This window comes from Nipponia nippon, unplaced genomic scaffold (assembly GCF_047370975.1).
Source record: "Nipponia nippon isolate SJK-2023a ecotype South Korea unplaced genomic scaffold, ASM4737097v1 scaffold_42, whole genome shotgun sequence".
Lineage (NCBI taxonomy): Eukaryota > Metazoa > Chordata > Aves > Pelecaniformes > Threskiornithidae > Nipponia > Nipponia nippon.
The window spans coordinates 641,320-665,098 of record NW_028262361.1 but is presented as its reverse complement, the minus strand read 5'-3'; the positions used below and the strand labels follow the sequence as shown (position 1 = coordinate 665,098).

General features: G+C 70.4%; 2 protein-coding genes across 11 annotated transcripts; one reads left to right on the top strand and one right to left on the bottom strand.

Annotated features, from left to right (window-relative positions):
- Positions 1 to 757: 757 nt before the first annotated feature.
- On the bottom strand, positions 758 to 23,703 carry COL5A3 (collagen type V alpha 3 chain). 10 transcript variants are annotated; one of them, XM_087777964.1, is made up of 68 exons: positions 23,565 to 23,703; positions 21,260 to 21,370; positions 17,634 to 17,801; positions 17,264 to 17,477; positions 17,033 to 17,195; positions 16,382 to 16,504; positions 16,066 to 16,212; positions 14,833 to 15,057; positions 14,593 to 14,754; positions 14,396 to 14,443; positions 14,245 to 14,286; positions 14,108 to 14,170; positions 13,841 to 13,915; positions 13,601 to 13,684; positions 13,467 to 13,523; positions 13,301 to 13,354; positions 13,130 to 13,183; positions 12,937 to 12,990; positions 12,780 to 12,833; positions 12,654 to 12,707; positions 12,525 to 12,569; positions 12,262 to 12,315; positions 12,074 to 12,118; positions 11,793 to 11,846; positions 11,647 to 11,691; positions 11,472 to 11,525; positions 11,318 to 11,362; positions 11,167 to 11,220; positions 11,014 to 11,058; positions 10,729 to 10,782; positions 10,381 to 10,488; positions 10,246 to 10,299; positions 10,106 to 10,159; positions 9,794 to 9,838; positions 9,208 to 9,261; positions 9,030 to 9,074; positions 8,800 to 8,853; positions 8,573 to 8,626; positions 8,443 to 8,496; positions 8,240 to 8,347; positions 7,994 to 8,083; positions 7,848 to 7,901; positions 7,547 to 7,654; positions 7,321 to 7,428; positions 6,888 to 6,941; positions 6,691 to 6,744; positions 6,435 to 6,542; positions 6,227 to 6,280; positions 6,019 to 6,072; positions 5,878 to 5,931; positions 5,707 to 5,760; positions 5,432 to 5,539; positions 5,209 to 5,262; positions 4,872 to 4,925; positions 4,614 to 4,667; positions 4,442 to 4,495; positions 4,182 to 4,289; positions 3,948 to 4,001; positions 3,808 to 3,861; positions 3,597 to 3,704; positions 3,414 to 3,467; positions 3,178 to 3,213; positions 3,016 to 3,069; positions 2,631 to 2,874; positions 2,334 to 2,446; positions 2,081 to 2,149; positions 1,687 to 1,923; positions 758 to 1,558 (listed from the first exon to the last, which is right to left on the bottom strand). In XM_087777964.1, exons 3-68 carry the CDS (start codon positions 17,767 to 17,769, stop codon positions 1,412 to 1,414), a joined length of 5,328 nt encoding a protein of 1,775 aa, XP_087634090.1. In that variant the 5' UTR covers positions 17,770 to 17,801; positions 21,260 to 21,370; positions 23,565 to 23,703; the 3' UTR covers positions 758 to 1,411. The 10 variants fall into 10 exon arrangements, with proteins under 10 accessions (XP_087634090.1, XP_087634092.1, XP_087634091.1 ...); XM_087777966.1 differs by lacking the exon at positions 23,565 to 23,703 and adding an exon at positions 22,480 to 22,611; XM_087777965.1 differs by lacking the exon at positions 23,565 to 23,703 and having other exon boundaries at positions 21,260 to 21,408.
- Positions 20,479 to 22,524, top strand: RDH8 (retinol dehydrogenase 8). Its single transcript, XM_009471533.2, has 6 exons — positions 20,479 to 20,816; positions 21,351 to 21,512; positions 21,589 to 21,768; positions 21,851 to 21,944; positions 22,032 to 22,215; positions 22,292 to 22,524. The coding sequence occupies exons 1-6, from the start codon at positions 20,711 to 20,713 to the stop codon at positions 22,514 to 22,516; spliced, it is 951 nt and encodes a 316-aa protein (XP_009469808.2). The 5' UTR covers positions 20,479 to 20,710; the 3' UTR covers positions 22,517 to 22,524.
- Positions 23,704 to 23,779: the final 76 nt, after the last annotated feature.

The window sequence follows — 23,779 nt, the reverse complement described above, 5'->3', positions numbered from 1 at the left end:
TCTGGGATGGCCCCCGGTCCCCTCGGCGGGGTGCCCATGGGTCCCCTGGCTGGGGTGGCCATGGGTCCCCTCTCCAGGGTGGCCCCCAGTCCCCTCAGCAGGGTGCCCATGGTCCCCTGGGCAGGGTGGCCACGGGTCCCCTCTCCAGGGTGGCCCCCAGTCCCCTCAGCGGGGTGCCCATGGGTCCCCTGGGCAGGGTGGCCACGGGTCCCCTCTCCGGGGTGGCCCCCGGTCCCCTCGGTACGGTGGCCCTAGGCCCCCTCTCTGGGGTAGCCACAGGTCCCCTCTCCGGGGTGGCCCCCAGTCCCCCCAGCGGGGTGGCCCTGGGTCCCCTGGGCAGGGTGGCCCCTGGTCCCCTCTCCCAGGTGGCCACAGGTCCCCTCTCTGGGGGACGGAGGTTTGGGGGGACACAAGGGGGATGCCCGGGTCCCGCTGGGCTCGGGGCCAGCTGCCACCGGTGCTCAGGCCCCAACCCTGCCCTTGTGTCTCCCCCCCCCCGGGGACAGAGCCTGGGCGGTCCTGTCCCCCCCCCCCAAAACTGCCCACGGGGACACGGCGATGGGTGCCCAGGGTGGGCGCAGGAGGGGCCGGCAGCGGGCGCGCGCCCAAGCCAAATCCCGGCCTTGCGCAAGCGGGGACACAAGGCCGGCGGCCTCAGGGTGCCACGGACCCCGGTTTGGGGTGCGCCCCCCCCCCCGCCCCGCAACGGCTGCCCGTTTCCCTGGGAATCGGCAAGGATTCGGGGCAGGAGACGGCGTCGATACAGTCGGTTTATCGTACAGTAACCGCGACGGCACCGGGAGCGGGGCTGAGCCTCGCGCGCGGCCCCAGCCCTGGCCCAACCTCCCCGCTGCCGCCGGCGCTGGGCTCTGCCGTGAGCCGGGGCGATGCCCCCCGCAGGGGCAGGGGGGCTCCCCCCGCTCCCCCTGAGGGGGGGGCAGCGCATTGTGGGGGGGGAGGAGGAGATTGAACACCCACCACCGAGTCCCCCCACGTCGTGGCCTGGCACGGGGACACCAGCTCCGTGCGGCGGCCGGGGAGGGGGCTGGATGCAGGCCCGGCCGGCGCCCGCAGGCACGGGGATGGGGCTCGCGGTGTTGCCGTGCCGAGGGCACGTCCAGTGCTTCACTAAGGGGGCTCTCGGGGAGCGGTGTAGCACCACGGGGAGGGGGCCGAGCTCGGACCCCCTCCCTCCAGCCTGGGGCAGCCTGCCCCGGCCTCCCCCCGCCCCGGGGAGCCGGCTGTATAAATAAGGGGGGGCCGCGCAGGCACGGGGGGATGGCACTGCGGCGGCTCCGAGTCCTGAGTATGCCAGAGCAGGCCCGGCGTCACTGTCCCTGGCGCGGGGGGCGGCGGAGGGAGCGGAGACCCCCCCAGGCCGTCCCGCCCCGTGCACTCTCCGGGGCCGCGCTCAGCCCATGAAGCAGACGGGGCCCAGCTCGAAGCCGAATTTCTGGTTGGCGTCTCCAAAGTCGAGGACGGCCACGTCCGTCAGGGGCAGCCGCTCGACGCGGGACGAGGTCACCTCCAGCACCGTCCGCTCCTGGCCGCGGCGTTCCTGCGGGAAAGCGGCAAACGTTGGCGTACGCGGCGCCCGGGTGCCCCGTACGCAGGCTGGGAGGAGCGATGGGGGGATGGAGGCGGCGGGGACGGAGATAACGGGGTCCTCGCGGCTTGGGGACCCACCTGGCAGCCGTCGTGGAGGGCACGGATGGGTGCGGCCGGGTGATTGTGCCCCAGCTCCTCCTCGTTGGCCCCGCGGAAGCGCAGGGCACGGGCAAAGGTGCCGGCACGGGCATCGTACCAGGCGGCCGCGTGCTGGCAGTTCAGCGTGAAGTTCTGCCGGGCGCTGGCGCTCAGGAGACGCAGGAAAGTGAGTTGGGTCACGGGCACGGCGTTCCCGTCCGCGTCCACGTAGGAGAACTGGGAGGAGGAGGAGGAGGAGGAGGGCACGGGGGGGGGGGCTGAGACACAGGCACCCATCTGCACCCGCCTGCCCAGGGGTCGGGGTGACGCCACGCTGGGGGTCTGCCTTCCTCCCCACCCCAGGCCGGAGCGCGAGGAGCGCCCACGTTCCCACCTTCTTGCCCCTTTTGAAGGTGCTGTACCACGTTCCCGGTTTCTCCCTGTTCCAGGCGGCCAGTCGGACCTGGGGGGGACAGAGACGGTGGCAGGGGGGACAGAGACGGTGGCGGGGGGGACAGAGACGGTGGCGAAGCCTCTCCAAGCCCTGGGCCCCCAGAGCGTGGGGAAAAGCGAGCCCCGCACTGGCCCCGTCGCGTCCCCGCCGGGGGATGGTTTTGGACACCCAGCTCCCCTCTGCTTCAACTCACAGCCTCAAACTTCTTATCGGGGAAAAGACAGGTCTCGCCGCCGGCTGTGAAGTTACAGAAAACGCGGAAGGCGTCTCGGGAGCAGCCCTGGTTGGGGTCAATCCAGTACTCGCCTGGGAAAGGCAGGCAGGAAGGACAGACAGACGGAGAGATGGTCTGGCTCCCTGCTGGCTCTGGCCGAGCCTTGGCCAGGGCCACGCCGCAGGGGCACTGCCTGGCACGCTGTAAAGTGCCCCCCGTCCCTCAGAGGGGGTTTTGCTGTCCCCTCTCCCTCAAACCGGCCCCCCAAAACCTCACCGTCCTGGAGGTGCGGGTGGCAAAGCTGCAGCTCCCGGCAGACCCGCGCGGGGCTCTCGGGGGTGCCCAGGGGCCGCCTCAGCTGCTCCACCTCGGTGCGCAGGGAGCTGAGCGACGCGTACACCTCCTCCAGCCCCTCGTAATCCCGGGGGGCTCCCTGCTCCCCCGGAGCCCCTTCGGTTGCCCGCCGGTGCCTCCCGCTCCGGCTCGAGGGCAGCGGCTCAAGCAGCTCGGCTGGGCGGCCCTGGGACAGAAATGGATGAAGGGGTGAGAGCGGCAGAAGCGGGGGCCAGGCAGCGGGATGAGGGGCGTCCTGGGGACTCCGGAACCCTCCCAGGAGGGGACAGACGCAAATTGGTGTCTGTCCAAAGCACCCCTTACTCACCGGTGGTCCTGGGGGGCCGGGAGGGCCTGTGTCACCTCGGGGACCCAGAGCACCCTGCAAAAGAAGAGGACTCGGCACCGCGGCACTCGCTCCCCGCCTCGGGTTCTCCCCTGGGAGCACGTTAGGAGCTGCCCCCCGTCCCCATCCCTCCCCAGCACTCACCGGTGAGCCTTTGGAGCCCTTCTGGCCCAAGGGTCCCTGCGAGGAGGAGAGAGGAGAGGGGCACTGGCTGGGCACGCGGTGACCCCATGGCGGCTGCCCCCCGCCCCCTCCCTGGGGCTCAGGCTCCCCCCTGCCCCTCTCACCCTCCCAGGGACGAAGCCCCCAGGGGTCTGCGGGGGAGTTAAGGGCAGGCAGGAGACCCTTGGTGAACCCACACGGCGCAGGCAGATACTCACCGAGAGCCCAGGGGGGCCGGGGGGCCCAGTGGGGCCAGTGGGGCCAGCCAGACCCTGCGGGTAGAGACAGCATCAGCCCCGTGCACGAGGGGGCTGCGCCCCATCGGCCCCTGCACCTCTGCACCTTGTCTCCCGCCACGTTCCCCCAAGCCCCTGAGCTCAGGGGAGACACCAAATACTCACAGGGTCTCCTTTGGGTCCCGGGGGGCCCTGGATGCCCGGGAGCCCCTGGTCTCCTTTCTCCCCCATCTCTCCTGGCGGCCCAATGAGCCCGATCAGTCCAGCGTGGCCCTGGGGGCGAAGGGCAGCGTCAGGCAGCCCCCTCCCAGGACCAGGGGGGCTCGGAGACGAGGCCGGGGTGAGGGACCCCAGCTTCTGCACTACCTTGTCTCACCTTATCTCCCTTGTGGCCGGGGTCTCCCTTGAGGCCAGGCAAACCCACGGGACCCTGCAAGAGGCCAAGCGGGTGTCACACACCCCGGAGCGTGCCCAGCTCAGATCACCCATGCCCAGGGCTCGCTCACCCTGACTTACCAGGGGGCCGGGTGGTCCCGCTTGTCCCGGAGCCCCCAGCAAGCCTTGTTCACCCTGGAAAAGACTCGGTGTGGGAGAGGAGCCCGAGGCTGAGCCCCTCCAAAACACCCTTCCAAGCTGCGACCCCTCAGGCTGGAGCCACCGTGCCCGAGGGGACACGGGCTGGCCCAGCGTCGGGGACACGGGCAGCCCTGTGTCGGCACCGGAACGGCCTCCCCGCAGCCCCCGACTCACAGCAGGGCCGGGGATCCCACGCAGCCCTTCAGAGCCCGGCCGTCCCGGCGGCCCCTGTGGCCCCACGGGGCCCGTCTTCCCGGGTGGCCCGTCCGTGCCAGGCTGTCCCTGGGGACAGAAGGACAGACAGAGCTGAGGCTGGCACCCCTCGGCACCCAGCCCCACCTCTCCGGGGGGGGTTTGGTCCTGCCCCAGGCTGGCGGAGGCTTCTGGAGGGGAGTGGGTTTGGGGAGCCCTGAGCCGTGCCGGCCACCGCTCACCTTGGCACCCTTCTCACCCTGACGGCCCTCACGCCCCATCGGTCCCACGGGTCCCTGGATGAGGGGACAGAGACACCAGGAGCTGTGCGCTGGCCCCGGCCAGCCCCGCTCGCGGTCCCAGTTCACCCCGCACTGTCCCTCCCCAGCTCACCCTCGCCCTTCCCCTACTCACCCTCCGTCCGGGGGGACCCGGGGGACCCGGCTCCCCTGATGCGCCTGGCGGCCCCTGAAACGAACCCCGTGGGAATCTGGGGTGAGGGGAGGGTCCCACAGCCGGGACCGGGGGAAGCGTGGAGGGCGAGGGATGCGTAAGAGCCCTGGGAAGCAGCACGGCTCAGCCAGAGCCCCTCGAGCCCCCCAGCCCAGGGGGGTCCCGCTGGGAATGTGACCCCCCTTTTGCCGCTGTGATACCCCCAGCTGCCCCACTCACCGGCAGACCGGGGTCCCCACTGTCACCCTTCTCTCCAGCAGCTCCATCCAGACCCTGTGACAGAGGGGAGGGTGAGCACTCACCTAGCCGAGCCCCCCCGGCCCACCCCCGGGCTGTCGGGACACTGGGAAGCACCGGCGAGGTGGAGCAGGGAGAGAACTGTGGCGTCTTGGCACCTCCCGACCCCATCACCACCCCAGGGTGACGGCAGCGAGGCAGCGGGTGACACCGGAGGGCCACGGGGGACGTGGGGGCTGGCTCCAGCCCTGGGGAAACGCCAGGAGCGGGGCTGCTTCTGCTCTGCGGCCCCTCTAAGGGGTGATCAGGGGCTACTCACTGGCACGCCGGGGTCTCCGGGGGGGCCGGGATCACCGGGGAAGCCGATGGGACCCTGCAGAGAGAAGGGGACACAAGGGGGGAACTGGGAGGGAGCCCCAAACCTTCCGCGTGCTGGGAAAGCAGAGGCAGGGACAGGGATTAGAGCCTGCAGGGCTCTCGGGGCGGGGATGGGGGCTCGGGGCAGCGTCCCCCTGCCTCTCCATGCTCGCTCCTCCCCTTACCAGGTTGCCTTTGGCTCCATCCTCTCCTGGTGGGCCCTTCTTGCCAGGGGGTCCAGCTGCTCCCGGCTGCCCCGCGTCTCCCTTCTCCCCCACATCTCCTTTCACACCCTGCGGAGGGACGAGGGGGTCACGTTAGAGCAGGGAAGGGGCAGTTGGGGCAGGAAAATGTTCACCAGTTCTGCCTGTGCTTTCCGTGGCCAGCGAGAGCAGGATCTGGCCCCCATTCTCCTTGTCTTGCCCCTAAAAGACACCCCGTTCCCCTCCGTGATACTCACGGGTGGTCCGGGCTCCCCTGGGGCTCCAGGATCTCCCGCTTCGCCCGGTTCACCCTGGGTGAGAGAAAAGCAACGGGGCAGATGCTGCCGGGTGCTGGCTGGTGCGGGCAGCTCTGCCCAGCCCCAGTACCCAGACTGAGACCCACGCCACGCTCCCAAATGTGGGCTTACCTTTTCTCCCACGGCACCCGGCTGTCCCACGCCACCCGGCATTCCCTGAGGGCCCTAAAGGCAAGAGGATGGGGGGTACCCACGGTGGGGGCAGCCCCTGCATCCAGCAGCCCCCGTCGAGCCCCCCAGGGCCGTACTCACCTCGGCACCGCTGGGGCCCTGGGGCCCCCGGGGTCCTGGCGCGCCGGGGGGACCCTGTGGGGAGGACAGAGGGGGTCAGACTGCAAAGGGTGGCTGAGCCGTGCGGCTCCCACGGGAGAGGGAGACGTGGGAAGCTGGAGACAGGGCAGAAGGAGGCAGAGGGGGAGCGGTGGGCGTGCAGAACAGGACGGCTGCGGGGTTTCCTTACCATGGGGCCAACGTCTCCGTTCTCGCCCTTCTCGCCCGGTGGGCCCGGCATGCCCTGCAGGGAGCACGGCTTAGCCCGGCGGGTCTCAAAGCCCCTCGGGCAAGGCAGAGCGTGCCCTGGCCCAGGCAGGCTGCGCAGAGCCCGCAGTCGTCTGTCCCTTGTCCCTCCTGTCCTGTCCGACCCAAGCCCACCCCGCTCTGCTCCTTACCTGCAGGCCAGGGGGGCCGCTGAGGCCAAGGTGACCCCGCGATCCCTCATCTCCTTTCTGCCCAAACATCCCCTGCTGCCCGCGGCGCCCCGGCTCCCCGTCCGCTCCCTGCAAAGGGAGAGGTTGGGGTCAGCGCCGCCTGCCCCGCAGAAACCCCAGTGCGTGGGGTGGAAGGGCAGGGAAGGGAGCCAAGACGGGAGGTGAGGTTCAGCCGAGGGAATAAATAGGGTGGGAAGGGTGCTCAGCAGCTACTCACCGCGGGGCCAGGGTGCCCGATGGGTCCCTGGATTCCTGTCGGTCCTGGGGGGCCCTGTGGGACAGGAGCACCCACATAAGGTTAGGGCAGCCCCCAAACATCCCCCACCTCGCTGCTGCCATCTCCCCCTGCTCCCGGTGCTGCTCTGCCCCTTGGAGAACCCCCCACCCCGGGCAGAGCGGCCCCCCAGCACTCACCGCCTCGCCCTTGTCGCCTTTGCTGCCCTTCTGTCCGGGAAGCCCCATCTCGCCCTGCCACAAAGAGAAGACGTTGAGGGCCCGCGGCCGGCGAGAGACGGCGAGGAGGGAGTGGTGGCAGCCAGGGAAAGCTGCCATGGCTGGGGAGCCAGGGCCAAGGAAATCCCAGCACCGGGGAAACCTGCCACCACCTGGGAAGCAGTGCCGAGGAAGCCTGCCAGGGCCAACAGCCCGCTGCCGCCCGGGGAATCCCTGCTCCCGGGAAGCCATAGGGGAAACCTGCCCCATCCCAGAGGTCCCCCAGCGCTGGGACATCCCCTCTGCGAGGGAACTTGTCCCCAGCGCCCGTGCCGGGGTACGTTCCCTGTGCTGTCGGTAGCGAAGCGCAAAGGATCCGTTGCTGGAGGTGCTGACTTGCGTTCCCCTGCCTTACCTTGTCCCCGTCTTCTCCAGCAGGGCCGGGGGGTCCGCCCGGCCCCGGCAGCCCCACGGGGCCCTGGATCCCGTCATGCCCGGCCGGACCCATGGGACCCCGCTCGCCCTGCAGACAGGAAGGGGAAGGGCTGAAAGCAGGGCTGGCCGGGACCCATGGGAGACACAGCTTGTCCCAGCGCTGCCCCACACCTCCCGCCTCACCCCCCACCCCCTCTCGCACCTACCGGGGAGCCCTTCTCGCCAACGGGACCAGGGGGGCCCTGGGCACCCCCCCGGCCCGGCAGTCCAATGCCTCCAGCAGCCCCCGTGGGGCCTCGCTCTCCGGGGGAACCCTGGGGAGAAGAGAGAGGTGGGGTGGAGGGAAGAAGGCCCCGGCAGTCTTCCTCCTCTCCAAAGAAACCTTTCTCTTTATCAACTAGAATTTTAAGCAGGGTGGCAAAATTGCTCCCCAAGGAGTATATATATTCCAAAGGAAACCCCAAAACGCCGGATAAGTCCCCAAATGTCATGATGCTTTGGACTCACCGTGGGTCCAGGGGGACCAGGGGGACCTTCCCCACCCTTCAAGCCAGGTGGACCCTGTAGGAGGGCAGGGAAGATGGTTAGAAAGGACCCTACTCCCCTCTCCCAGGACCGTAACAAGCTGTGTCCAAGCCTGGGACAGCACTGACCATCTCTCCGGGTGCCCCCCGTGTGCCGGGAAAGCCGTGGATGCCTGGGGGGCCGCTCTTACCGGGGATGCCAGCGGGGCCAGGGTCACCCTGCAAGGTGGAGAGGAGCAGCAGAGAGCTTTGCTCTGTCCCCACTAAGCCGGGGAGAGCCCTCGTGCGCTGCAGAGCTCAGAGGGGCCCCAGCCCCGCTTGGCTCAGGCTTGTGGTGGTCCGGGCGAGTGGTTGGACCCCCGACGCGGCTCCTACCTTGGCTCCTTCTCGGCCAGCAGCTCCGGGCAGGCCCTGTTCCCCGGGGGGGCCGGGGGGACCTGGGTGCCCCCTCTCTCCCACAGGTCCCGTCTCGCCTGATTTACCCTGGGGAGAGAGAGCAGGGTGAGCTCTGGGGGTCCCTCCATCCCACCGGGCTCGCTCCAACACAAACACCTCCTGCCTCCGTCCCCGGCACTCACCTGGGGTCCCACCACCCCTGTGGGGCCGGGGGGGCCGGTTTTGCCATGAAAGCCCTGCAGGGGAGAGAGGGGTTAATGCTGGGTACTGCCAGGCGTCCTCCCACCCGGGCAAGGGAGGCAGGGGACCCACCGGCTCGCCACGCTGTCCCGGGTGTCCTGGCAAGCCATACTTCCCGGCGGGACCCTGGGCAGGAGCAGAGGTAACGGGGTGGGGGACACGGGCTGCGTAGCTGGGCTCCCCGCTCCGCTGCCTGCACCCCACAGGGCGCAGCGGGAGGAGGAGGACGTGCCAGCCCGACTCTGTCCCCCACGCCGTCCCAAGCACGGGCAGGACCCTGCGCAGATGTCACCACTTACAGGGGGACCTTTCGTGCCTGGGAAGCCGTTGGGTCCCTGCGGACCTTGAGGACCCTGTGGGAGGGAGAGAAAACCCACGGTCAGCGGCAGAGGGGCTTTCCCCATGGCTCTGCAGCATCCAGACCCTCTCCCCATGCCCGGCACCCCATTTTCCCCATGCTCGGTCCCTTCCTGGGGTGCCTTTGCAGGGGGACACCCCTCCGGCTGTGCATCGACCACCCCTCACTTACCTTCTCTCCCACCGCGCCGGGGGCCCCGTCATGGCCAGGATCTCCCTGGGGCGACAGAAACAGGCTGAGGGCAGCAGCAAAGACCCCCCCACCCTCCCCACTGCCAGCACCCACGGAGCCCTGAGCACAGCGGGGAGACGGGGAGATGGGGGACAGTGGGGGACAGGCTCCTACCTACCTTCGGGCCGGGTTTTCCCGTGGGACCGGGCAGACCTCGCTCCCCTGGGAGGCCCTGTGCAGGCAGGAGGCAAAGAGCGGGGTGAGAAGGCGTGGGGCAGGGAGCAGAGCCAAAAGTGGGGTGAGGAGAGGGGAGATGGGGCTGGAAGTGGGGGGTACGGGGCAGGGAGCGGGGCGGGGAGCTGGGGGACCGGGATGGGAGCGGGGCATGGAGCCAGGAGGGACACGGCTGGCCCCAGCGTGGTTCCCATGGGATACAGGCGGAAGTTTGGGATCTGGTCGCCATGGGTTACGGTGGTCCTCAGGGTCTGGTTGCTGTGGGAAACAACCGGCTCCAGCCTAATTGCCATGGGATACCGGCAGGCTGCGGAACGTGTTGCCGTGGGATACGGCAGACCCCAAGCTCTGTTGCCATGGGTTACAGCCGGCCCTAGGATGGTTGCTGTAGGATACAATCCACCCGGGAATGGTTGTGGTGGGATGCAGCTGGACCGCGGGATGGTCACGGTGGGATACAGCCGGCTCTGCGGTAGTCACCGGCCACAGCGGACGGGGTGATTCCTGTCACCCCCAGCTCAGTCACTCACCGGAGGCCCTCGCTGTCCCGTCTGCCCAGCCTGGCCGGCCTTGCCCTGCAGGGAGAGGGGAGGCGGTGGGGAGAGCAGAGCATGCGGCAGCCCCCCACTCGCCCACGCTCCCCCCGCCTGCCCCCCGCGGGGACTGAGCAGGCCCAAGCGCGTTTGCGAGAGGGCACGTAGCACGGAGAGGGTGCTGGGTCCCTTCCCCGGCTTTGAGCTCGGCCCAGCCCCTCTCTGGCTTGCAGAGGGGGTGGCAGAGAATGGAACGGAACGGCCCGGAGGGATGGGACAGGGTGACACAGCGGGACAGGGCCGACTCACCCTCTTGCCTTTCTCTCCTGCCAGCCCCATGGGACCCTGGAAGCCAGTGGAGCCCTAAGGAGAGAGAGGACGAGTGATAACCCAGGGCTGCCAAGGCACCTGGGGTCCCGGGGACACCCCAGGGGCTCCCCTGTGCTCACCTTGGGGCCCTGGCGCCCGGGATAGCCTGGGAGACCCGGCACTCCCAGCTTGCCCTGCAAGGGAGAGAGCAGAGTCGAGTCGCGGGCTGCGAGGGACGCGGGGATGGGGACAGAGGGACACGGGGCTCCCCTCACCTTCTCGCCTGCAGGGCCGGGAGCGCCCGGTTCCCCCATGGGACCCGTCTGCCCCTTCAGCCCCTCGGGGCCGTCCTCGCCACGGGGGCCCAGCAGACCCTGGTCACCCTGGAACGGTAACGCAGAGGTGCGGGGAGCACGCTGCCAGGGGGACAGGGCTGCCCCTCGGGTCCCCAGCTGTCCCCTGAGACAGAGCTGTCCCCTCCTCGGCTCCATGCCCCCCCACCCCACCCCCCCGAATCCTGCAGGCAGCCGGCAAAACCCCACGGGGCTTCGTGGCACCTGCAGCCAACCCACAAAGCCCTGACGAGGAGACCCCCACCAACCCCACCCCGGGACCCCACTTACCCTCTCGCCCTTGGGGCCCATGTCCCCTTTAAAGCCAGGGAATCCATCTTCTCCCTGAACAGAGGCACGTTTTGGGGGGCTGAGACTGCGTTAGCCCTGGCGCGAGCCCCAGATGGGGTCACAGTGTGGGGCTGAGCCCCAAATCCCAATACAGGGGGGCTGCCCCAGCTGCAGCGCAGGCGTCCCCCCACCCACAGCTATCTCAGGGCAGGGGTGAGGCACCCACGGCCACCGTAGGATGAGGACCCCCGTCCCCTGCTGTCCCCTCTCCCCGACACCTCTTACCTTCTCCCCTTTGCTGCCCTTCAGGCCCCGCACGCCAAAAGCTCCCTGCAGAGACACAGAGGGGTTGGAAGGAGGACCCCAGCCCGGGGGACACCGCCTGATCCCCCACACCGTGCCTCGGCAGAGCCCGGCGGAGGGGGAGGCTGTGCTTACCTTCACCCCACGGGGTCCCGGATAGCCGACGGGCCCAGGGGCACCCACAGGGCCCTGGGGACAGGGAGAAAGTCAGCAAAAACAGGACCCTCCCTTGAAAAGAGGACCCCTTCCCCCTGCCCAGGGCATGATGGGGGGATGAGCCCCTTACCTGGAGGCCCTTCTCTCCGGCTGGCCCTTCTCGGCCGGGGTGACCCTGCAGGGACGCACAAGAGGTGAGCGCCAAGCCGGGACGGTGACGCTGCCCTGCGGTCCCCGCTCCGCTGGGGACCCGAGTGACTCCACAGCCCCTCGCCGGTACTCACCGGGGGCCCGTCGGCCCCAGCCACACCCTGTATTCCTGGCTTCCCCGGCGGGCCCTGGGCGAGAGGAGGACGTGTGGGAACGCAGAGGGACCGGGGTCACCCCTGTGGCACCCCACCACCCGCTCAGAGCTGGGGCAGCTCCGGACCCCCCCATCCACGCTGGGTCCTGACTCACCTTCTCCCCTGGCAGCCCGACAGGGCCCTGGGGGCCGGGCAGACCCTGCGAGAGAACAGACCGGGGTGCTGGGAAGGGACTGAGGGAGCACCCGAGCACCCAGCCCTGTGGGGACACCCTGCTGGCCCCCCATCACCTCCACGTACCTGCGGACCGGGGTTCCCTTGCTGTCCCGGGGGTCCCGGCTCCCCCTGGATTCCCTGGGGAGGGGGCAGAGAAAGGCCATCAGCACAGAAAGCCCCCTCAGACCCCAGGATGTGCCGCTCCGACCCTCGCTGCACCCCCACGCACCCTCCCGGCCCACGCACCCCTCGAGGGCACGTGGCAGCTCTCGCCCCAGCCCTGCCTCCCCCTTCCTGGAGCATCCCGGTTTCTCGCCGGCTAATTCGGGCTGGGTGCTCCCAGGGGGGCTCCCACTGACACCCACCACGTTGCCTTTGGGCCCCGGTGCTCCATCGATGCCGCTGGCCCCCTGCGGAGGAAGGAGAGAGGGTGAGGGTGATGCTGCACCCCGAGGTGATGCCGTGCCCAGGCTGACGGGTGACAGAGAAAAATCCCCTTGGCCTGAGGTGGGGACAGACGGACGGACAGACAGGCAGGAGCAGTGTCTCATACCGGTGGTCCAGGGGGGCCGGGGGAGCCGCGTGAGCCGATCAGGCCTCGCATACCCTAGGGCCAAGGACAGAGGGGTCGGTGGGGGCTCAGACGGCAGCGCTGACCCCAGCACCCCCTATTCCCCAGGGAGGGGGAGCCCAGTGCCCAAATCTCTTCTCCAAAAAGCCGCAGGGAGAAAGCCGGGGGCCAAGCTTGCCCCCCGCCGCTCCTGGGGCTGGGGGAGAAGCCAGGCCAGGCTCCCGCTGCCGGCAGCAGGTACTTACGGGTTCCCCAGGCTGCCCTCGAGGTCCCGGGAGGCCGTCGGAGCCCTAGAGAGGACAGAGCGGAGCTGAGCACGTCCCGCCAACACCAGCAGGGCCTGATCCTTCCCTATCCCTCCCCATGCTCCTCACTTTGGCGCCTTTCTCCCCGGGGGGTCCTGCTGGTCCTGGCTTCCCCACGTCACCCTGCAGAAGAGAGAGGGTGAGGCGGCGTGGGGACGGCGGTGGCAGGAGGGGACACGGCGCGGTGCCACTTACCCTGTGGCCCTTCTCACCCGGCAGCCCCGGCAGCCCGTCAAAGCCCCTGTCACCCTGCGGGGTAGGAGAGGCGTCAGGCTGAGCCCGCGTGGGTCATCCCCTGCCGCACAAGGCCCTCACCCTGCTGCCAGCACCGATACCACCCCACGCACGAGACCTTGGGTCCGGTTTCCCCCGGGAGACCCCTGGCACCGTCCGCTCCAGCACGACCCTGCAAGACAAATCGATGGAGTTGGAAGGGGCCCGAGGCTCAGAGCCCCTCGGGACGGGGATGGGAAAGGGGCACCCTGGCACATGACAGGGGACCAGGACATTTTGGGGGAGGCAAAACCCGAACCCCCAGCGCTTACCCGTCTGCCCAGCTTCCCCGGCGGCCCCGGTGGTCCCTGTATTCCCCGGGGACCCTGGTGGAGAAGAGGGGAAGGCGTCAGGGCTGGGCTTGCCTGCAGCCTGCCAGACCTCTGCCAGGGGCATAACCCCACACGCCCTCTCCTCGCACAGCCCAGCCGAGCAAGACTCACCCGTGGCCCCATGTCCCCTGCCTCTCCTTTCAGGCCCGGGTGTCCAGGTAGACCCTACAAAAACAGGAGAGCGTGGAGACCCCACCATGGGGGTTTGCTTGATGAGGAGATGTGCCTGATAAGGTGCAGCTTAGCAGGGTGGGCACCCCGCAGCAGCCGTACTCACCAGGGGTCCTGGGCGGCCAGTCAGCCCCATGGGACCTGGGGGACCCTTCATGGCAAGCTGGGGAGAGAAGGGAGGAGAGGGGTGAGGGGGAGCGGGGGAGGCTGCGCAGGGGGCCCGGTCGCGGGGGTCCCTACCTTCGCCTGCTGCAGGATCGCTTGGGCTTGGGCTTCTTGGAAAGAGACGGTGGGACCCTTGAGGGAGTCTCCACCAAACTGGAACTGGGGGGAAGGAGCAGGGTGAGGGACGGAGGGAGTCACTGCCCCCCAGCACTGGGGACGGCCAGCTCTGTGTCACCTAGAGAGCTGTTCCCCACCAGGCTCCGTGGGAGGCAGGCGGGAGGGTCCCCGAGGGCCCCATCCTGCCCCAGCACTTACCGGCAACATGATCATGGTCCCCGCCGGGCCGCGGATCCCGTCAGCTCCCGGCAGCCCCGGCCGTCCCGGGGGACCCTGGCGGAGGGGAAAGGGGGGGATAAGCCGTCATCGCGCCGGCAGAAGCCAGGCTGTCAGGTCAGGGCTTGCAGCTCCATCGCCCCGCACGCACGCCGGCATGCACCGGCAGGAGCGCCGGGACGCCTGCGGCCCCAGCCCTACCGCGGGGCAGCTCTGGCACCGTCGCCGCCCTCCCCATCTGCTCCATACCTGATCTCCGGGGTCCCCGGGCAGCCCTGGGAGCCCCGGTGGTCCCAGGGGACCTGCTTCCCCCTGCAGAGAACACGGAGGCGTGTTAACGCTCTGTCATCTCCAATCCCTCCCCACAGCAGCCCCTCGCTCCTCACCGCAGGGCCTGGGGGTCCCGGCGGCCCCTCGAATCGCCGACCCTAAAGAAGAGAGCGAGCCCCGTCCTGCAACTGTCTCAGATGGGTGGCCCTGGGGTGCCGCAGAGGGCTGGGGGCCACACGGCCCCAGGGGGGGCCGTGCCCCACTCACCGGCTCCACGATGGCTGGCTCGCCCTTCTCTCCCTTCAAACTGGGCTCCTGCAAAACACCGGGGTGAGGAGAAACGGCCGAGAGCTGGGCTGGGGTGAAGGGCTCCAAACTGCCTACACGGCCCCTGGACCCCGTACCGTGGCCACAGCTCGGCCGGCTGTAGCCAGGGGGGGCCCAGTCCTCGTCCCCGGCGTTACCTGAGGAGCTCGGATCACCGTCTCCTCCCGCTCAGCAGGGCCAAACCGCTCCCGGCTCGCAGGGTCCCCGTCGTAGTAGTCCTCGTAGCCCAGCAGCTCCGTGCTGTCAGCCCCAGAGTCTCCATCCTCCTCGAGTTCAAGCACAAGCTCCTCACCAGTGTCCTAAGGGATGGGGAGATGCTGGGGGTGCAAAGCGGGGGGACCTCCCCTGCCTGCCCCAGCCCCCAGCCCTGGCGCTACCTCGAAGGGGTCGGTGCCATTCAGGGTGACGCTCACGGTGGTGGCAAGGCTGGTGGGGACCGGCGGCGGGGAGCTCTCCTCCGCGGACGGCGTCGGCGTGGGCGCGCTGGCCTTGGGCGATGCGGAAAGGGCGCAGGGTGAGGAAGGGAGCGCTGCGGCAGAGGGAGGTGCTGGCCCATGACCCTTGTGGGGTCCCGCAGGCCAGCAGGGCCAGGGGATGCCCTGCTTTTGGGGGGGCCACGGTTAGAATCGGGATGTCCCCACCCCACCACAGCCCCTGCCTGGCTTTGGGACACCGGAGCTGTTCCCCTTTTGGGACAAAGCACGGGGACTCCCGCTCCTTGGGGACCGCCGGCTGGCAGCGATGCCGGGGCAGAGGGGAAGGCGAGCCAGGGCTCGGCAGCTGCTGCTCCCAGGTGCGGGGGCGGCCGTTCCCCCCTACGCCGGGGCCGCACGGCCCCTGGCTGCGAGCAGCGCCTGGAGCACGGCCACCCCTCACCGGGTCTCTCGCGCCCGGCTCAGCCAAGACTGACTCATCAGCAGGAGGGGCCACCGTCCCCGGGCCGCCCTTGGCCAGCGCCGCCGTCCCCAGCTGCAGCCGTGACCCATTTCCAGAGCCAAAGGGGCCGAAGGCAGAGGCGGGGGGCTGCCTCCTGCCCCGCCCCAGCGTCTCTACCCAGGGGATCCCCACCAGCTCCTGGGACGCGTTCCGCAAGGCCAGGAGCCGTGGGGATGGCTCAGCCCCAGGTGCCAGCGGGATCGGCATCCTGGAGGGGATGCGTCGGCTGCCCGGGCTCCCCCGAATCCTGGGGAGGAGCCGTTCCGGCCAGAACCCTGCAGTCACGTCCAACAGACCCAAAGGTCCGGCTCCGCGGGGGCCAGAGCGGCTGGAGCCGGCCTGCTTTGTCCCAGCCCATGCAAAGAGGAGGCTGGGAGTCGCTCTGGATGCAAGAGGCCGCGTGTGGCATGGCACGAGCTTCGTGCACAGGCACCGCCAGCTCTGGGATGCGGCTGGTCCACCTCAGGCCATGCACCCCCGGAGCGGCTCTGCATTTAAGGTGGATTTGGGTCCCGGCTGTCCCGTCTCAGCACAAGGAGCCAAGCCGCGGCACAGCGCTGGCCGGTGGGCGCTGGCGAGCTGCGGAGCGGGCACGCCGCAGCCAAGTGCAAGCAGCAGGTTAGCAGAGCTGGGTGAACCGGGGTGGGTTAAGCAGCCGCAGAGGCGCTCTCTACCTGGCTGGCCGTGACGGAGGGCACGGAGGCCTCGTGCTGCTCCAGCAGCTCCTTGTTCCTTCTCTTCTTGCCCTTGCCCTTGCGCTTGCCTTTCCCCTTTCCCTTCTTGCCCTTCCTACGTGGGGTGGCAGTGGGCTCCGGGCCGCTCTGCAAGGGGCAGCGCAGATGCCGGTGGGGAGAGAAATACAGGCGTCAGGGGCCCTGGCAGCTCCCCCCAACATGACACCAAGCCTGGCAGCACCCTGCGGGCTGCCCGGCAGGGTGGGGGCTCCCAAGGGTCCCCCCAGCCTTTCCCTTTCCCAGCTTGGGTGCTTACCTCCTCTGGGAAGGGGGCTAGGAGGGGGTAGAGCAGGGGCTGGTCGCAGTCTGGCATGTAGAGCTGGCAGTAGGAGCGGGCGGCCTCCGGGTCGGCCACGATCAGCAGCTGCTGGACATCACCCTGTGGCAAAGGAGAAGGGGGGAGCGTGAGGGAGTGAGTTTTCTGCCCCCCATATCGGCACCCCGAGCCGGTCAGGTGCCCACGCACACCCCGGACACGCGTGGAAGAGCCGGTGCTCGTGGCCAGCCCTGTCCCTGCGGCAGCTGGCTGGTCTGTGGGCGGCTCGGGGCACCCCCTCGGCTGGGTGGAGGGTGCAGGGGGTGGCGAGCAGACAAAGGGACCCTTGTCTGCCTGCTGGGGACAAAATGGGCAGGGGGGGGGCCAGCCCCACTCGCCTCGCTGCCTCAATGCGGCCTCTTTGCCCGTGGCCCCTGACATTTGCAGCGGGCAGGAATGCAGGGAGGGGAACCAGGTCACCCCATGGGGACAAGGACACCCCATGGGGACAGAGAGCAGCCCCCAGCGCAACCGGGGCCTCTACCGACCACGGCAACTGGGTCCCCCCCTTCCCCAGACCCCTCACTACCAGGGCAAGGGTGCTGCGGGACAGCCAGGGGCTCTGGCACAAGGATTTGGGGAGGGACCCACCTCGAACACCTCCTCGTCCAGGAGGCGGGCCCCGAAAATCGTCACCCCCTCGGTGCTAACGAGGGGCTGAGGTCCCCGCTCCAGCGGCAGCGTGGCAAGGAGGTGGCAATCCACCAGCAAGGAGACGTTGGTGCCCTCCACGGCCAGCGCCACGCGGTGCCACCTGCGGAGACGGGACTCGGTCGCAGCGAGAGGGGATGGAGAGACCCCCTGTTGCCCCCCAACACTCACCTGCCGTCGGCCAGGTTGACCCTGCGGAAGACGGGGTACTGCTCAGGGGCCGGCCGCCCCTCCTGGTCCTCGTAGAGGAAGACGGGCGAGAGTCCGATCTCCACGCCCAGCTGCTGCACGCCTCGCTCGTCGTAGACGGAGAGCAGGAAGGCTTGTCCTCCGCGCCGGGCACGCACCGTGGCCAGGATGGAGAAGTCCTCGGGGAAGGAGCCATCTGCAGCAGGGAGGAAGGGAGGCAGCCATCAGGCTAAACCCCCCAATGCGCCCCAAGAGGCAGCTCTGCACCCCAAAAGGGGATGCTCGCCCTTGGAGCGGCTCGGTTTGCACCCCGCGATGGGCTCGGCGGCCCCACGGCCGCCCGGTGCCGTACCGGGGAAGAGCTGCCGGGTGGGTGCACTGAGCTGGGTGCGGTTGTCCACACGGAAAGCGAAATCGGGGTCTTCGGTCCCCGGGCGCTGCGGACAGATCCCGGTGGTGACGGAGACGCCGTCCCGGCCATCCTGCATGCCCAGGGTCTGCAGCACGTCCACGGGCACCGCTGCGGGGCAAGAAGGGACCCTTCAGGGGGTGGGGACCCACCGCAGACACCCCGGCCGTTCTCTGTGCTTCCAGCCGGGGACCGCGGCCGCGTCCCCATCCCCCTGCCTGCCTCCTGCCAAGCCGGGCCGGCCCGGTGCCAGGCAGCTGTGTGGGCCCAAGGTCCGGTCCTGCAGCCGCCAGATTCCTTCACCGCATTCCTCCGCCCCCGGCCCTGCTCTGCACCCCACGGCACGGGTGCACCCTGCGGGGCGGGAGGGCTCCGTCACCCATGGGAGACCCCCGTCACCCCTAAGCGCAGCCCTGTTGCACCCAACTGGGGGCGTGGGGAGAGGGTTGAGGGTGCTCCCCTCTCTCCGCAGGGAGCCGGACCCCAATCATCGGCTGCGCCCGGGCGCGGGGAGGGTTAATCCGGCACAGCCAGGTGCGCATGGCGGGGTGCAGCCACAACAGAGAGCACCAGGGCCCCCCCCAGCCCGGGGCAGCAGCCACGCTCCCTGCCAGAGAGGCCTGTCCGGGCAGGCCAGGCAGGGGGATCCAGGGAGGGGGGCTGCAATTCCTCCTGGGGCTCCCCAAGGTGCCCCCAGTCCTGCTGGGGCACCCCAAGAATCAGTGGGGGCACAGCAGGATAGGGCCGGGCTGGGAACGGGCTGACCCCGCTCCGGTTGAGCCATCTCTCAGGCCCTCCTGACCCCGGCACATGGGTCCGGCTTCCTGCCGGCGTTCCCCGGGGAGAGCCGTCACCCGGCCGTGGCGTGCCGGGGTTAGGGGGGGCCCCCCCGGGCTGGGAACCCCCGGTACGGGGCTGGTGGGTGGCCCTGGAGTGGCTGTAGCAGCCAAGCCCCTCTGGATGCCAGACCCGGGCGTGTGCGGCGTGGGGGGCTCGGGGAGCTGGGGGGGCCGCGGGGGTGCCAGCGGCTCAGCACCACTCCTGGTGAAACCCCAAGGGGTAGGGTGCGGCGACGCTGGCGGGAGCGGGGCGAGGGGGGCTCCCCACAGCCCCCCCCACACGCGCTGGCACTAATCCCCGTTATTCACGCTTCGGGTGCTCCCCCAGACCCCCCCACTGCCCCCCGGCCAGCCAAGGGACCGGGGTGTCCGGCTCCCCATCCCGCCTGCACCCCTGCCCGGGGGGGAGCACCCCTACCAAGGGACCCCGGGGGTGCACCCCTGCCGCGGGGGGAGCCCCCTTGTCCCCCAGGGAGCACCCCCTCCCCATGGGGAGCACCCCCGAGGGACCCCCGGCGAACACCCACGCCGCGGGGCGGGGGCCCTGCCACCGGCTGTGCCATCCCACGGGGGACCCCCAGCGCCCCGTCCCAGCGGGTCCCCCCCCGGGGTGTCCCGACCCCCCCCGCCCCCCACTCCCCGGGGGGGCCCTGTCCGTGGTGCTGAAGGCGGCGGGGCCCCGGGGGGGCCCCACGTGTGACAGCACCGGGGATCCCGCGGGGACTCCCGCGTCCCCCCTGTCCCCACGCCGGGTCCCGGGGGGGGGGTGGGGGGGGGTGTGTGTCTCAGCCCGCCGGTGCCCCCCACCTCCCCGCGGAGCCAGGGCTGGGGAAGGGAGCGGGGACACGCGTGGGCGTGGGGTCCCCCCCAGCCGGTGCCCGTTACCTGCCCTGGCCGGGGGCAAGCCCTGCAGCACGGCGAGGAGCGCGGTGAGGAGGGCGGCGGGGAGCGGGTGCCCCTCCATGCCCGGCCCGGTGGGTGCCCGCTGCCCGGTACCGGAGCTCGTAGCCCGCCCTGCCCGCTCCAGGCTCGTCGGGGCTGCGGGGAGGGGAGGGGAGGGGAGGGGAGGGGAGGGGAGGGGAGGGGAGGGGAGGGGAGGGGACGGGAGGGGAGGGGAGGGGAGGGGAGGGGAGGGGGAGGACCGGCCCGCCCCACGGGTGGATCCCGGGACCGACACCGGAGGGGGGGGGGGGGGGGGTCCCGGCTGCGAGCTCCCACCGCCCCGAAGGGTGCCGGGAGCGGACGAGAGCCCCCCAGCGAGGTTTTGGGGTGCAGAGCCCCCCACCCCACAGCAACAAGGACGGTGGGTTTTGGGGTGCAGAGACCCCCACGCCGCTCCCAGACCCGTGGCGAGGACAGGGGGGTTTGGGGTGCGAAGCCCCCCACCCTGCTCCCAGCCCCACAGCAAGGATGGCAGGTTTTGGGGTGCAGAGACCCCCACCCTGCTTCCAGGCCCGCAGTGAGGTTTAGGGGAGCAGAGACCCCCACCCCATTCCCAGCCCCACAGCGAGGCCGGGGGCTTTGGGGGTACGCAGCCCCCAGCCCCGCTCCCGGCCCCACAGCGAGGCCGGGGGCTTTGGGGGTACGCAGCCCCCAGCCCCGCTCCCGGCCCCACAGCGAGGCTGGGGGGTTTTGGGGGACCCCCCACCCCGCGGTGCAGCTGCCGCTCGGCCGCTGGCCCCCGGGGCCTGGCTGGCCGGAGTCGCCCCATTGCCTCATCGCCTGAGTCACGGCCGCTCGGCTCCGCTCCCCCGATTTTCCATTTCCCGGCAAATATTTACCCTCGTCTCTGCAGTAACGAGCCCCCACGGATGCCCCCGGCCCCCCAAACCGAGCCCCTGTCCCCCCCCCCGGGCTCTGGGGACAGCGCAGCCCCCTCCCCAACCCTCAGCCACCGTGTCCCCACTCCCCCGCGGCCCCCCAGCACAGGCTGGGGGGCTGGGGGGTCCCCGCCTGGCCCAGGGTGCAAGGCGGGCACCTCGCCACGGGGCCATCGCCTGTCCCGGTCCCAGCTGCCCCGCCGGGGGGTCCCCGAGGGCCGCCGTGCCCCGTGCGGGCGGGCAGGGGAGGGGGCCACGACCCGGCGGACCCCCGTGCCCTCCCCGGGGAGTTTGATCCCGCTCCCACGTGACGCCGGCTCCTAATCTCATAAGAGCCTTTGGACCGGAGGCCAGCGCAGCCATGGCCACCCAAGCGCCCCGCACTGTCCTCGTCACCGGCTGTTCCTCCGGCATCGGCCTCGCCGTCGCCGTGAGGTTGGCGCAGGACCCCCAGCAGCGCTTCCAGGGTGAGAGGCGGGGAGGGGACCCTTCCACGTTGTCCCAGGAGGGGACAGGATGGGGCAGCGGGGTGGGGAGGTTTGGGGTCCCACCGCTCCCTGCTCACCCCCTCCATCCAGCCCCGGAGCCTCTTTCTCCTCACGGCCCCCAGGACTTGAAGTCCGGTGGCCCCAAACTCGCAGACCCCCCCGCCTCAGCGCGCCGAGGCGTCCCCGTGCCCCCCACCCAGCACCCTGCCAGGCGGAGCTGGGGACGTGGGGCAGCCCCACAGGGACACGGACAACACGAGCAGCGCACGGTTGCGAGCGCACACGCGCGTAACCGGGACCGGCAGCACGCTCCCACCCGGGCGGACGCACACGTGTGTGTCCCCACGACGCCGCTGCCCCGCCACCGACCCCGTGCCAGGGCTGGGGATTAGCCCCGGGGTGGGGATTAAAGGCCGTGTTACCAAAGCAGCTTAGGGAACGTCGTCCCGGCTTGACCCTCCGACCCCGGCTGGCATCCGGGGTCCCCCTGATGCGGGCTGGGGCTCCCCGCAGTCATCGCCACCATGCGGGACCTGCGGAAGAAGGAGAAATTGGAAGAGGCGGCGGGATCGGCGCTGGGAAAGACGTTGAACATCCAACGCTTGGACGTCTGCAGCGACAGCTCGGTGGCAGAGTGCATGGGGAGCATCCCCGGGGGACGGGTGGACGTGCTGGGTGAGCGGGGTGCTGGGTGGGGGTCACACGGGGCGGCCGCGGGGGGTCTCTGAGCCCCCCCGGCACCGTGCCGCAGTGAATAACGCCGGCGTGGGGCACGTCGGTCCCGTGGAGAGCATCAGCATGGAGGAGATGAAGCGTATCTTCGAAACCAACTTCTTCGGGGCCGTCAGGATGATCAAGGCCGTCCTCCCCGACATGAAGCGGCGGCAGAGCGGTCACATCGTGGTCATCAGCAGCGTCATGGGGCTGCAGGGTGAGGCGTGGGGGGGGTCCCGCTGCGGCGGGGGTCTCGCTCCAGGGGGGTCTCACCGAGCTCGGCCCCTCTCCGCCCGCAGGGATCGTCTTCAACGACGTCTACGCCGCCTCCAAGTTCGCCGTGGAGGGATTCTGCGAGAGCCTGGCCGTGCAGCTGCTGCAGTTCAACGTCTTGTGAGTGTGAGGGGGCGCGGGGAGGACCCCAGAGGGCCCACGGGTGGCTCTGGACCCCCACCCCGAGCACCCACCCCGGCCCCGCAGTGTCTCCATGGTGGAGCCGGGCCCCGTGAACACGGATTTCGAGCTGAAGCTGATGGAGGAGGTTTCACGCTCCGAGTTTCCCGGCACCGACCCGGCTACCGTGCGGTATTTCAAAGACGTGTACCTGCCGGCTTCCCACGAGATCTTCACCACGCTGGGGCAGAGCCCCACCGACGTGGCCGAGGTGTGGGGCTGGGAGGAGTTGGGGGGGGACTTCTGGGGGCCGTTCCCGGCCCTGAGCCTCCCCTCTCCGCTCGCAGGCGATCGTGAACGTGATCGGAGCCAGGCGGCCGGCTTTCCGCACGCAAACCAACCGCCTCTACACGCCCTTGGTGGCCCTCAAGTACGCGGACCCCTCGGGGGACCTGTCCGTGAGGACCTACTACCGCCTGCTCTTCGACTACGGCACCCTCTTCCACCTCAGCATGGGCGCCCTGCGGTGCCTCACCTGCGGCTGCTTCCGACGTAGGGTCACCCCGCTCTGAGCGGGGCACCCCAGGGTGGGGGCTCGGTCCCTTAATGGAGGGGAGGGGGCTACGGCTGCGGCCCCGCACCCCCCGGCATTGCTCACAGCAGGACATACGGACGGCACCGGCGGCTGAACGCGTCCCCCGGGGTCGGAGACGGAGAGGGGGGGTTCTCCCGCAGGATGGGGTCCCGGTGGGGCTAAGCCTTCTGCTGGATGGGGAGGAGGGTGGGGAGCCTTGGGCGAGCTGGGGGGGGGGTGCGGAGCCTTGGGGGGAGTTGGGGGAAGCGGTGGGGTGATGAGTCTTGAGGGTGGGGGGAGCCTTGGGGGGGCTTTGGGGAGCCTTAAGGGCTGGGGAGTCTGGAGGAGTGGGGAGCCTGGAGGTCTCTGGGGGGACCTGGGGGTGTTGGGGAGCCTGGGGGGGGAGTCTGGGGAGGGCTCTGGGGGACTGGGGAGCCCGGAGGGGGGCTCTGGGGGGACATGGAAGTGTTGGGGAGCCTGGGGGAGTTGGGGGGGGGGCTCTGGGAGACTGGGAAGCCCGGAGGGGGGCTCTGGGAGGACATGGAAGTGTTGGGGAGCCTGGGGGGGTTGTCTAGGGGGGCTCTGGGGGAGTGAAGAGCCCAGAGCAGGGGTCTGGGGGACCTGGGGGGGTCTGGAGGTGTTGGGGAGCCTGGACGGGGCTCATGGGGGGCTCTGGGAGACTGGGGAGCCCCGAGGAGGGCTCTGGGGGGACATGGAAGTGTTGGGGAGCCTGTGGGGGGTGTCTAGGGGGCTCTGGGGGACTGAAGAGCCCAGAGCAGGGCTCTGGGAGACTTGGGGGTCTCTGGGGGGACCTGGGGGTGTTGGAGGGGGGCTCAGAGGGATCTGAGGGGACTCTGGGGGACCTGGGGGTGTTGGAGGGGGGCTCAGAGGGATCTGGGGAGGCTCTGGGGGAGCTGGGCGGGCTCCGGGGGACCTGTGGAGCCCGGGGGGTCTCTGGGGGTGTTGACGAGCCCGGGGGAGCTCTGGGGGTCTCCAGTAAAGCGTGTGACTTCGCCCCCCTCCCCCAGCCGCCCCCTCGCACTGACCTTCGCGGCGGCGGCAGCGACACGGGACGGCGGGGCCGGGGGTTCCCCGGGCCGGGCGGGAGGGTGAGGCGGCCCCGACCCCTCAGGCCTCGCTCCCCGCCACGGCGGGAGCAGGGACGGCGGGACCGGGGGGAGCGGCGGGACCGGGCCGGGGCGGGAAGAGGCCGCGTAACCATGACAACGGCGGGCGGAACGCGGAGCGGCGGCACGGGGTG